The following is a 12,396-nucleotide window of genomic DNA, read 5'->3' on the forward strand; positions in this document are numbered from 1 at the left end:
TCCGTCTCCCAGCGGAAGCGGGAAGCGGGGGACAACCCCAGGCTTGGCTCCCACGCGGCTTAGGTAATGATGAGCCGAGACAGTGACACACCCACCCCGACTGGCAGCACTGGGAGTGGTCGCTGAAATTCTCAATACAAAATACTGAAGGATCAGCACTTAGCAGTCGTTACCCTAAACCCGTTCTTTTATTAATTAACTTTCTAGACTTAACCACTGAGCCTCCAAAGGGACTGAGCAGCGACTCGGTGCCCAGGGTGCGGAACCCATGGGATTCCTTACTAGAGGTGGCACCACTGCGCGCGGGTGCCCAGCTCCTGCTCTAGGGGCCAACCCTCGGCCAGCTTTCCTCCAGGCCACGGACAGGGCACACATCTGAGTTCCACACACTTTTATTAGAGGGTCAGGGGCAGTCCTGCTAGCAGGCTTGGGTGACGCTCATTGCTGGTGAATGCTGGATGTGTCCTTCCCCTGCCTGGGACTGAGTGAGGAGGGCCTAACCCTCTGCGGCCTTCCATATAGCACTACAGGAAAAGCCCTGCTGTGTGAGGCTGCAGGCATTGCTGGCAGTGCAGGGCTGTGGTGAGCGTGGCCCTGACTCCGTAGGGCAGCTGGGGAGGTGAGGTCAGAGGCGAGGTCAGAGTGCTCGGCAGCCCAACCCCATCCCCGCAAGGCTGCGTGTCCTTTTTCCAGTGCTGTGACGCGCAGTATGCATGAGACAGCCCCTCACTCTCCATCCTGGTTGGGCTTGATGAGCCCATATTCCACCGCTTTCCCCAGGCAGCTCACAGCTGCCCTCGTGACAGGGCCCTCCTTGCCCTTGGCCAGCACCGACAGGATCTCCAGCACCTCACTCTCCATCAGGGCACTGGCGGTCTCTCGTGAGGCCTCCACCATGTTCAGCACCACCACGGCGCCCCGGTGCTGCAGCTCCTGGTTGGAGCTGAGAAGCAGAGCCTGCAGGATCTCTAGCCAGTGTGTGGTCTGCAGGAAACGGGGTGGTGTGAGCACACAGCCGTGGGCCGGACCCTGGCAGGGTCTGCCCTGGCAGGGTCTACTCCACACCAACCTGCCCTGGAAATGCCCCACCAATGTCTACCATGCTGGGGGGATTCTGGCCCGCCACCCCTCCCCCACAGAGAGGAGGCACTGACCACTTGGGGGATGCGGCTGCACAGAGAGGGCCGCATGGAGGTGAGCATGGCCAGGCCGCCAGCGGCCGCCCGCCGCAGCAGCTCGTCGTCCTCCCCGCTGTACAGCACCAGCAGCTTCAGCCGGTCATTGCCCTCCGCTTCGAAGAGGTCCTGCACCTGCGGCCAGACGGCGGGGCCCGAGTCAGCCTTGGCAAGGTCCGCCCAGCACACTGGCCCACACGCCGCCCCAGACCAGCCCTCACCTCCTTGCTCATGGCCAAGTTACACATGCACTCTGTGGCTGCCCGGCGGATCATCTCGTGGTCCTCAAACATGTAGCCCTCGATCATGGGCACGGCCTTCTCCTTCACAATCTTCTGCCTGTGGAGCCGGTGGGGGGGGAGCACCGTCAGAGCCTCCACCACTGGTCCCCGTACAGTTCAGCCCTGCGCGATGTCCACAGACCTGCCTGCAGTCTGCTGTTCAGGGGTGAACAGCACTGGTTTCCTGCCTTCCAGCTGGGCCCAGCAGGTGATGTGGGATGGGAAACGCTCTGAGCGAGGGGTTAGGAGAGGAGGGTGGTGTGACCGCAATACTAAACCTACCATCTGAGCTCTTATCTGACCGAGCCCGCACACCATCTGCCTTCATGCCCCCCGCCCGCCCCCAGCCCAGCAGAAGGCGTAGGTGTGATTACCATCACTGTTCTGCAGCAGAGGTGGTCAAGGCTGTGGACTGCACCACACCGCCACGGTCATGACCAGTAATAGCCACTAACACATACTGACTGGGCACCTTCATACTAAGTGCTTTTATGTGTATTTTTTCATTTAATTCTCCTCACCACAAATCCACTTCACAGAGGGGGAAACTGAGGCATGGCACGATTAATTAACTTGCTTGAGGTCACACACTGGTAGCCAGAGAGGCCAGGATTCAAACCCTGGCAGTCTGACTCCCAGCCTGCACTGCTGTGGCCCAGGGCCTTGTCCTCATGGGACTGTCCCCTCAGCTGTGTGATGCAGAGGGATCTCGAACAGGACAATGAGCGAAGCGTGCTTTCCAGACTGTGAAGTACTCACGGGGGAGAATCTAACCCGATGCCCCGGGCACCTTACCGGAGCCTCTCACTGACCCCCGCCAGGTTCGTCAGAGCCATGAGCGCCTCGAAGTTCTGCAGGCCCGAGCAGTTGAGGTGCAGCAGGGAGACCAGGGGCCGGACCACCTCATAGATCTACGACATGCACCCAACCTGTCAGGGCTACGCGTCCCGGCCCCACCGACCCTGTAGGTGGCGGCCCATCCCCAACAGAGTCTCAGCAAACTCGCCCAGGGGCTCAGCAAACCCACCGCTTCCTGAGGGTCCCAAGAAGGAGCCAGAGCCCCGGTGAGAGGCCCCAGGGCCGAGTAAGGGGGTGGAAGAGTGTTTCAGGCTTATCCCAGCCCCCAACATCCTGAAACAGAAGAGAGGCCAGGGCTGAGGCAGGGAACCACGACACACACCCGCTCGCCGGGAAACGTCATCTCTGGGTTGGAAGTGATGGTGAGCTTGGCCAGGGCCTGGGCTGCCTTCGTCTGCCCCACGTCGGTGCCTTCCAGGGCCAGCGGGAGCAGGGCCTGCAGGGACAGGCCCCTTGGTGAACGAGGTGTGCCGGGGAGCGGCAGGCCCTGACTGCACCACCCTCACCAGCCTCCTCTCCCCCCGGCCTGCAGATCGGGGGCTCAGATCCTGCTCCCCTCTCTGAGGTCTCCCATTAAGCCGCCCAAACACTTTCTGAAAAACCATTTAAGGGCCAGACGCCAGCTGTGTGGGACTCTAGGCTTTGGAGGGCAGAGACACGAGGAAAAGAGGAGAAGGCAGGACCCAAACAGGAGCCCGCCCTGGTCACCATCAATCAGGCAGCAGGAAGACAGCCTTCCTGGCCTCGAGTGATGCTTTTCTGTTCCACACCTACGCCAACTGCCAGCATGGCAGCCAGTGGGGTGTGCTTCGGAGCCCAGGAAGGAGCGTGCGAACGGGCTTACCTTGCCCCCTCCCTGAGCCACCACAGTGCCGCGGTCCTCTGCCTCTTCCACCAACGCCAGGAAGACCCTGTGAGAAGAAGGCAGCGGCGGTGGGTGGGCCCGGGGCTGCAGCTGGCAGCCCGCCTCCTCCAGGCCTCAGGAAAAAAAGGCAGCCACACCATGGGCTCCGCCCCACCAGGCCCACAGCACCAGTACCTGCCCCCTCGGTGTGACGCAGGCTCACCTGGACAGCAGCTCTTTGCAGGAGTTTGTCAGCACGGGGCTCTCTGTCTTCACCATGCACGTCATGGCCGACACGGCGCCCGCGGCCAGCAGCTTCCTGACGCGAGCCCGCACGAAACTCGGCTTGTCCTGGGGAAGGAGGCAGCTCAGCTCACTGACAGGGGAAGGGGACGCTCACGCAGCACGAATCGGTGTGTGGGGACACAAAGGGAGGGAAACCCACTCAAACGAAAGACCTGCCTGCTGTGGACGCCCCAGATCAACGGGCCCACTGACGCCAGAGCCCCGGCCCCTCACACAGCCGCCTCACCTTGGGGTGCTGCTCGGGCACGTGCTGCTTGGCGTACTTGGCCAGCTCCACCATCTTGGGGTCGGGCTCCTCGTAGTCGTAGCTGTTGGTGCAGTTCACCAGCGCCGAGGCCACGGCAAAGAGCACCGCCCTCTCCTCTGACTGTGGGAGCAGAGGGCGGGCAGAGTGGCGCTGAAATTGGTGGGACCCAGGCCCGGGCCCCCCAGTTCTGCCCCTGGATGGACCACTTGAGCACCTGGGAACTCCCGCAGCCCCCAGGATGGCCCCAGGCTTTAGGAGCTCACATGCCTGACCCCTTGATTCCTCCAGAGAGCTCGTCCTTTCCAACACCACTGCTGTGGGCCAGTGTGCCCACACCGCACAGTGTGTCCACTCAAGCCACCAGCCCTCCCTCGTCCCTGGGGCCCGGCTGCACAGCTGTGGAGATACCTGGCTGAGCTGGAACAGAGCCTTCAGCGCGGCCTCGTCCTCCACAAACTCCTCCTTCACGTCGGCGTCGAAGGTGAGGTAGGCCAGGCCCTCCACTGCCCAGCGCCGCGTGCCCGCATCGATCTGGTCATTGCACAGCCACCTGGGGACAAGCGTGGTAGCGGGTGGCCCTCAGACGGGGGCGAGAAGGGGCAGGCCAGGGCCAAGAGGGGGACGCCAGGGGCTTGATCTGCTGCAAACGGGGAAGCCTGCTCACAGGGTCTGCCTGCGGGAGGGCGGGGCACTGAGGAGGCCCCTCCCCCCGCGGACCCTACTCCCCCGGAGGCCAAGCAGAGAGGGGGGAACCAGAGCAACAGCGCCGGCGACTCACTTTCGACACTGCTTGGCCAGCTTGAGAGTGGAGCCCTCGGCAAACTGCTTCATGCTGAAGTCGGTCCCGCCGGCCGAGCCGAGTTTACAGAGCCCCTGGAAGAAGCAGCGAGGACCCACTGTGGCCACCGGGGCCAAGCAGAGCTGGGCCCTGCGCACCGGGTGTGGGCCCCTCCCTGGCACTGTCTGGACCATCTGGTAGCAAAATGCAACACTGGGGTGGCCGCATGACACAGGACCTAGTTAGACACTGACTCATGGGCCACTGTCCCGGCCTGGGCCCCAACCCCGCCCGATCTGTCCTGGGATTTGCTGTTCCTTTCCATGTCAAACAGCAAAAAAAGACTCTTTACAGGTGGAGCTAGCATGTGTATGGGGACAAGACAGGTGGCTCAGCCAAGGTCAAGACGTTCACAGGATGAGGCAGCCCAGGACCGAGTGCGGGGGGGGGGGGGGACCCAGTGTCCCCAGAGAAGACAGGGGTAGTAGGTTCAGGCAGGCCAGGCGGCCCCAAACCCCTCGCTCCCAGGGCCACCCGCCGGCCCTGCCTCTCCATGTAGCCCTTCTGTCCAGCCTGACCCACCATGTCCTCCAAACTCATCGTCTCCTCCTGGAGCCCCCCCCAGCACCTGCAGGGGGCAGCGTGTGTGGCCTGCACGCCCGGCTGTGCTCTGCACAGGGCCCCTCGCCCTGACCTGGCCCTGGCCCTGCACACCCCACAGTCTTTCCTAGCCTATGCAGGGCAGACACCAGCCGGCCGGGAGCCCCGCCCACCGGCCCGTGCGCCCAGCTCACCACCAGCGCCCGGATGCGGATGCTGTCCTTCTCGCTGCGCTTGTACAAGTCCTTCAGCAGCGAGACGCCGTTGGCCGTGATGAAGGAGGCCCGCTTGGCCTTGCCAGCCGCGTGGATCAGCGCCTCCACGGCCACCAGCTGCTCCTCCTCCCGCTCCGAGGCACACAGGGCGATCACGCTCTCCATGACGCCGCTCAGCTCCAGGGCCCGGTTGCCGGCGTCCCACGGGCCCTGCAGGAGGCAGGACACCGTCTGGATGGCCCGCAGCTTCCCGGCCAGCCCGTGGCCCTCAAACCAGCTCCTGAGGGGCACAGGGGACAGCTGTCACAGCCAGGCCAGCATAGAGGGACCCTCCGTCCCTCCCACTGGCCAGGCATGTGCACTCCCCGGCCAGGGACGGCAGGGAAAGCAGCCGCAGGGAAGACCAGGCTGTTTCCCCGGACGGCAGCGCCCACGCCCCTTCTCTGGGCTCCCCTTCCAGCCTCCCCGACCACCCCCCCCCCCCCCCCGTGTGCCCTCTTCCCCACCCTGTAAGGTCAGACACTGCCCTGCTCCTGTCATAATCTGTCATTGCCTTCTCCCGACCGTGACCTCTGTAACAGCAGGACTGTCACGCGCACTGCTGTGACCAAGGCGACATAGCACGTGCCCAGTACGGGGCCTGGAGCTGCGGGTGGCATCACAGGGGATCAAGAACGAGGGCCACTGGGAGTCGCTGTGGACAAGGACTCCTCCCCAAGGCTGCCGCCCCGCCCCAGGGAGCTGGCGGCACGGACGGGCCGACCACTTGCCTGATGTAGTTCTCGCAGAGCCGGTGGAAGTTCTCCCTCTCGGCGTCACACTTGAGGTCGTCGAAGAGCTTGCTGAGCAGGGTGGAGGCGCTCATGCGGCTGTTTGCTGTCACCGTGAGCTCCCCGGGAGGCCCCTGCAGAGAGCCCCCCACCTCCAGGATCTTCTTCAAACCTGCAAAGGCACCCCATTGAGAAGCAGAACAAGCCCAGCCCCGAGGAGCCGAGGAGCTGAGGGGCCAAGGAGCCGAGGGGCCGAGGGGCCGAGGGTGGAGGCTTCTGGGAGCCCGCAGGAAGGCAGGCCCACGTTGGGCGGCCGCAGGGCAAGGACAGCAGTGGGCAGGGCCGGCTCAGAGTGTGGCCGACGGAGGGCAGATGCTCTGGGGCGTTCAGGCTCCTGGTGTGTGCAAAACTGAGGGGAAAGTAACACCCACACCGCACAGGATGACTGAGGCGACACAGGAAGGCGAGCACCCAGTAGGTGCGCTCACACAGGGACATTTGCCAGGCTCTCCTCGTTTACCCTTTAGGGGAAAAGAGCAGTGCGAATTCTAACATTACACGTCACTATTTTTCCCCGAGCACAGAAGCGATGCTCGCTCACTGAACACCTTCAGGCACAGAAAGCGGCCCCAGGCTCCTGGTAACCTGCTCTCAGGCCGGCTCCACGTGCAGGCACGTGCTCACGTCCCCACCAGCGGGGGCCGGGGGGGGGGGGGGGGGTCTGACTCTGAGTGTAGTGAGGGCCAGCAGGGCCGTGGGCTGCACCTCAGTGCAGACAGACACCCAGCTGGTACTGACTGGCCCTGGCCACCCACACGGGACGCAACACGTCCGCTCTGTCTCCTGTATCCAACACACTGTCCCCTACCTTGGTCAATGACCCAGAGGGTGAGGCTGTTGTTGGGGTCCTTAAAAGACTTCCGGGGCACCACTTTAATCAGGAGGGTCAGGGCGTTATCTCGGCCTTGGCCCGAGACCCCCGCCTCGGTCAGCAGCTCCAAGAGGTTACTGATGAGGACCTTCAGCTCCCGGGAGGGATCTGGCAACAAGACAACATCGGCAGGTTCCAGTGACCCAGCCCTGCCTGACCTTTGAACTTCCCCGAGAGGCCGGAGAGACACAGGGAGGGGCACCTGCACCCTGAGCTCCGGGCTGGGCTCCAGCTTCACTGCAGCTTAGAATCTAGAGTAAGATCCCGTCACCAAACTGTATTCCTGAAAAACCTGCACCTGTAGGCCTGGTCCAAAAGGACTGGCTGGCTCAGCCCCTCCCATCAGTCCCTGACGTCACCACCCAGGGCCCCCAGGCCTGCTTCCACTCACCCACGATGAGGGCGCCTTCTTTGCCTCGGAAGCCTTTCTTGACACCTTCTTTGAGGGCATCAAACATCACCTGCAGCAGGTGACAGGCAGCCAGCGACACGGCCTGGTTTTCCACGCCCAGGACGGAGACCAGCCTCCGAGTTCCCAGCACGCTCAGGGTCGCCACTGTCTGGGAGGGCGACAGGGGGACAGAGCCTCTGGGTGGACTCCTCTGAGAGCTGCCAAGGTCAAGTCCCTGTCCCCTAGGTCCCAGCCAGCTCAAGTTCACACAGGCACAGATTTCCCCAGAGCAGCCAGGGCAGGGCTGCTCCGGCTAGCTCATCTGGACACCACCGTCCGCGCTGAGGGTCATCATTGTGTCAAGCCCTTCATGTCTGGTCACGTCACTGTCCCGATGGCACAGATGCTGTGGGTGACACCACTGGCCACATCGAAATTCCAGAGGGACTGTCAGGAAAGGACGGGTGCCCTGTTCTCTGCAGCAAGCTCGCCGCGAGCACTCGGACAGGGAGTCAGTGACCAGGCCTCTCCGTGAGCAGCTGCAGAGGGTCACACTCAGAAGCCACCCTCTGAAGCTAGTGCTCAGGTGGCAGTGGGTGGCTTTGCCACTTCCTGGCTCCAGTTCATAACAAATCACATGGGTCTTTTTCCAGCCACTTTAATTTTTCCTCCCCTGTTACATGTCCCCTCGTCCTCTGCCTCGGATTCTTTTTGGAATAAGAGGAGAGGTGTAGGCACGGATAGAGGGACAGACAGACAGACTGCAGCAGTACCTAGACCCTGCAGCCCACCTACCCGCGACTGGTGCTCAGAGCAGATGCCGACCAGCGTGCGCAGCGCCGCCAGCATCAGGTCGGTCTCACCCGTGTCCAGCAGGCGCTGCAAGAGCTGGACCCCGTTGTTCCGGAAGATCTTCTCGGCTCCAGCCTCCTCCCGGGCCAGCACCACCAGGTTCTGAGACGCCTGTGTCAAAGGAAGCGCAGGATAAAGTGAGCACTCCCCCACACAGGGCCGGGCAGGCAGAGGCCCTGAGCTCTGGCCCAGCTGAGCGGCCTTGCTGAGTGTCAGTGCCCTTCTTTGTACGCAGGGCAACAGCCTGCTCTCAGGGCTGATGGTTACAGTACGCAGGGTCCCGAGTCCCTGGCAGCCTGAGGGGCAGGGGCAGTGTCTCAGTCGCCTTTGGACACCCAGCACCTGGCAGGCAGCCTGGCTGGCAGGTGCCCTGTGAGCACTGGTTCCCTCTGCCTGGCTTCCACTTGGACCCCCGTCCCCGAGCTTCCGCCCGGGCCCTGTGACCCCAGGTGCACGGCCTGAGCAGCGACATGCAGCAGACCCGGCCCACAGGGGCCTCTGGCGCCAGCACACGGACCGGGCACTGCAGCCGGGAGGCTCCACCACAGCTCAGTTCTCACTCAGCCCGGGGCCTCACCTTCTGCTTCTTCTCAGTGCCTTTCTCCTGTGGGTCCAACAGGATCTGGAACATCTGTTCCACCTTGGCATCCGTCGAAGACATGTATCGTACCTGTGACAACCCAACAGAGCCTGGAACAAATCCCTGCTTTGGCCGGAGACAACACCCCCCCACCCCCATCGCTGTCCTCTCTGGCTGCTCCCAAGGCCTGGCTGCCGCCTTGGGAAGGCACGGTGAGCATGTCTGGGTTCAGGACCGGCACCAAGCTACCGTGGGCAGGAAGAGACTCGCCTGGCAGCTTCTCCCAAACTCCCTGTGGCTATTTTCCTCTCTGAGTGACTTTCCGCTTGGGCAGCAGGGGCGGTGCCCGTGCTGAAGGCAGTGCCATTCAGAGGGGAGGCATCCTGTTAGCCAAGGGCTACCCGCTCCCACTGGTGCCATCTATGTTGTGGCAGCACTGACACTTCCTGCAAGGGGGCCAGCGGGTCAGGAGGTAGCTGCCAACACTCCCCTTGGGTCATGTATTCAAAAATAATCTGAACGATCACGGTCATCCCAGGCCCTCCCTCTCACCGTGGGCCTGGGCGTGGATGGTGGCACAGGCCTTAGGTGTGCTACACCCCCACCCCTCCTGCCTCCGTGGCAGACATGACTAATCAGTCTCAGCACATTCTGCTGCCAGGCCCAGGCATGGGTTCCCTCATCCTTCCCGTACAAGGCCCTCGGCAGACCCTGCTAGTCGAACAGCACTGGGCAGGGAGAGGGGCACAGTTTGCCTTTCCAGGCCTCAACCTCACAGTGATGTATTTGCCATCGTAGTACTTGCTTCCACGGTGTCAGCATTTTAACATCAAGTTATCTGGTTAATTCAACTTCGGTTATAGTTCGTGATGGTGTTTAGACTCTTTTCTCCTAAATTGATTCCTTTCCCCAGGGGTCACACTGTTATCGTTTTGACACGTACCTTTTAAGTTATTTTCCTTCACATTCACATTCCCAAGTGTATGCAAAGAAAAAATATGGTATTGTCTTGAGGTGTGTATGTGAGGCAAGCATTGAATGCAAATACCATCCCGCTACATATCTTATTGTGCATTTTGTGTTTCACTTAACAAGCGCCAGGTTTCCACATGTACGTATGCGGATCTACCCACTCTCCACCGTAACCACAACACAGGAGCCTGTAGTAAGGACACTGCCCAGGTCCTCAGCCATTCCCCCACGGCTGGGCATTTAGGCAAGCTCCAGTTCTTGAGATAAACAGGGCTGACAGAAACACACACACACCTGCTCGTGACCACGGGCAAGACTTCTCTAGGGAGACATGGAAACATCCCAGATCACAGGGTATGCTCATTTACAACTTTCAGAGCTATGCTGAAATGCTCTCCCAGTTAGCTGTACCAACTTAGACCTCCGGCAGCCAGGAGCGGGCCCTTGCCCCCCAACCTCACCGCTTAAGGGTCTGCCTCCCTGCTTCTAGTAAAATGGACAAACTTCCAAACAGCCCGCCACCGAGAAAACAGCACCTCGCTGTTATTTCTGCTTGCTGTCCCTCCCCGCTGGCTCGGGGAGCACCGTGCTGCATGCTCATGTGCCATCGGTACCTCCTTTCTTAAGACCTGTGTTTACCCCTCTGACCCAGATCCATTTACAGGTGTCCCTCTGCCACCAGTGAAGGCCATGCTCTCTCTCAGCCACTCGCATACCTTCTCCTGAATCTGGCCGCCAATGCTGCGCAGGGCCTCCTGGAAAACTTTGTTCTTGGGCTCCAGGCTCACGCATCTCTGCAGGTCAAGGACAGCCTGGTCAAGGCGGCCCAACTTCTCCAGGGCTTGGCTCCGCCGGTAAAGTGCTTTGACGTCCCCACCGTCCTTTTCAATGGCTGAGCACAAACGGGAGCTCTGTCAGCGCCCATGCGGCCGCCGTCTCCAGGCAAGAGCAGGAGGGAAAGATCTTGAGGGCCAGAGGAAGGTGGGGGGATGGATGTGGGGCTCAGCACTTCAGCCTCGGAAAAGGTGAGGGCAGCTGCAGAAAAGGAAATGCCCGAGGAAGTGGGAAAGAGGCAGGCGTGTTTTAGGGGGAAGGAGGAGAATGTGACGGTGCAGTGGCCCCAGAGTCCTTGCCCACCACAGAAGCCCCACAGCTCCCCACCCGGCACATTCCCTACCTTTGGAAGCTTCGGCTTCTGCTTTGTTGTAATCTTCCTGTAAAAGGAGAAACAGAAGCCTGGCTGACTGTTCAGCTCCTTTTCAGGGCACTAACTGGGCGGCAGGATTGGCCTCCAGAATCACCTGGTGCTTCTCTACCACCAGGAGGCCCAAGACATCCCACAGGTGTGTGTGGCCTGAGAGGGTGAATGTCCTGCCAGGAGCCCCTCAGTGGCGAGATGGGCAAACCACAGCCGGCAGGGCAAGGGCAGGGGGCTCCCTCACCAGCTTGAGGTGGCAGGCGGCCAGGTTCCGGTGCAGGATGGCCTGGTCCTCGGCCGTGGCGCCCAGCCCCAGGGCCTGGGTGTAGGCCGTCAGGGCGCCCTCGTAGTCCCCGCATTTGAACAGCTCGTTGCCATCCTTCCGCAGCTGCTCCACTGAGGTGGCCTGTGGAGGAAAGCGGTGGAAACGCGGAGATGGGCTCAGGGTGGAGATGGGCTCAGGGCAGAGTTGGGAGCTGGGGGTCCGGGATGAGCCTCATGTTGGGCCAGGGCTGAGGGAGGAGGCTGGGATGGTCAGAGCAGGTGCGAAGTGGTGATTTGCCGGGGGTGAGGAGGTAGGTACGCACCCCGGGGATGGTGGGCTGTTCAGGGGCGGTCCCTGAACCACTCACAGTCATCGCGGAAGGGGCGCCCCGAGCGCGCGCCGGGGAAATCTCCGAAGCAGGGTGAGTCTGAGCTCCGGGATCCGCAGTCCGCCGCCCCGCCCCAGGCCTGCGTCAGGGGCGGTGGCTGAAAGGGGGCGGGGCCAAAGCGTGCGCGCGTAGGGAAGGGGCGGGGCGCTCAGCCGGGTCAGCAGGCTCCGGGAAGCCGGGGCGCGCCTTGTCTATTCCCATCTAGACTTGCAGGGGGCGCGTGCTGGAAGACCCGCAGCGGCCGAGGCGCCGACCACCGTGGAAGTGCAGGAGGTGTGTCATCACCAGGGCTGCAAACAGCACCCTGCAGGAAGCCCAAAGCTGGGAGCAGGCCGGGTCTCTGTGGGAGAGGGAGCAATATGAGGATGCTGGTTCCCGCTAGTGCAGTCTGTGGGTAACAGAGCCCGAGAGAGTCCAGAGAAAGCTCAAGCCCACTCCCTGGAAAACACAAATTCAGGGGGCCCACAGGTAGGCTTACACCATCCATGGAAAGTCAGGATTGCAAACCCCGATAATAATGTGTGTAATCCACGAAGTACCAAATCCTATCAGTCTCGACCCTTGCCCCCAAAACACATATGTGCCTCACTGTTACCCGCTTTCACAGCCCCCTGAACTTTTCCTTCACCGAACTGTTTGTAATCACGTATTGGCTTGATTTTCTGTTTGAAGTCTGTTTCTCCACTAGTCTCCCACCCCAGAATTTAGGAGCCCCCGACCCTGGAACTCCCTGGCAGTGTTCCCA

The 12,396-nt window shown here is 61.7% G+C and overlaps 1 protein-coding gene across 2 annotated transcripts; it reads right to left on the minus strand.

Moving 5' to 3' along the window:
- Nucleotides 1–349: 349 nt before the first annotated feature.
- On the minus strand, nt 350–11,747 carry UNC45A (unc-45 myosin chaperone A). Of its 2 annotated transcripts, none has more exons than XM_037149135.2 (20): nt 11,586–11,747; nt 11,243–11,404; nt 10,978–11,014; nt 10,517–10,692; nt 8,826–8,918; nt 8,192–8,359; nt 7,397–7,565; nt 6,943–7,113; nt 6,075–6,246; nt 5,284–5,584; nt 4,490–4,584; nt 4,120–4,261; nt 3,691–3,831; nt 3,382–3,509; nt 3,159–3,225; nt 2,637–2,750; nt 2,252–2,367; nt 1,397–1,514; nt 1,155–1,310; nt 350–984 (listed from the first exon to the last, which is right to left on the minus strand). In XM_037149135.2, the coding sequence occupies exons 1-20, from the start codon at nt 11,634–11,636 to the stop codon at nt 727–729; spliced, it is 2,835 nt and encodes a 944-aa protein (XP_037005030.2). In that variant the 5' UTR covers nt 11,637–11,747; the 3' UTR covers nt 350–726. The 2 variants fall into 2 exon arrangements, with proteins under 2 accessions (XP_037005030.2, XP_053514967.1); XM_053658992.1 differs by having other exon boundaries at nt 11,631–11,744.
- Between the last annotated feature and the right edge of the window lie 649 nt (nt 11,748–12,396).

Source organism: Artibeus jamaicensis, unplaced genomic scaffold (assembly GCF_021234435.1).
Source record: "Artibeus jamaicensis isolate MK-2021 breed Jamaican fruit bat unplaced genomic scaffold, CSHL_Jam_final scaffold_612, whole genome shotgun sequence".
Lineage (NCBI taxonomy): Eukaryota > Metazoa > Chordata > Mammalia > Chiroptera > Phyllostomidae > Artibeus > Artibeus jamaicensis.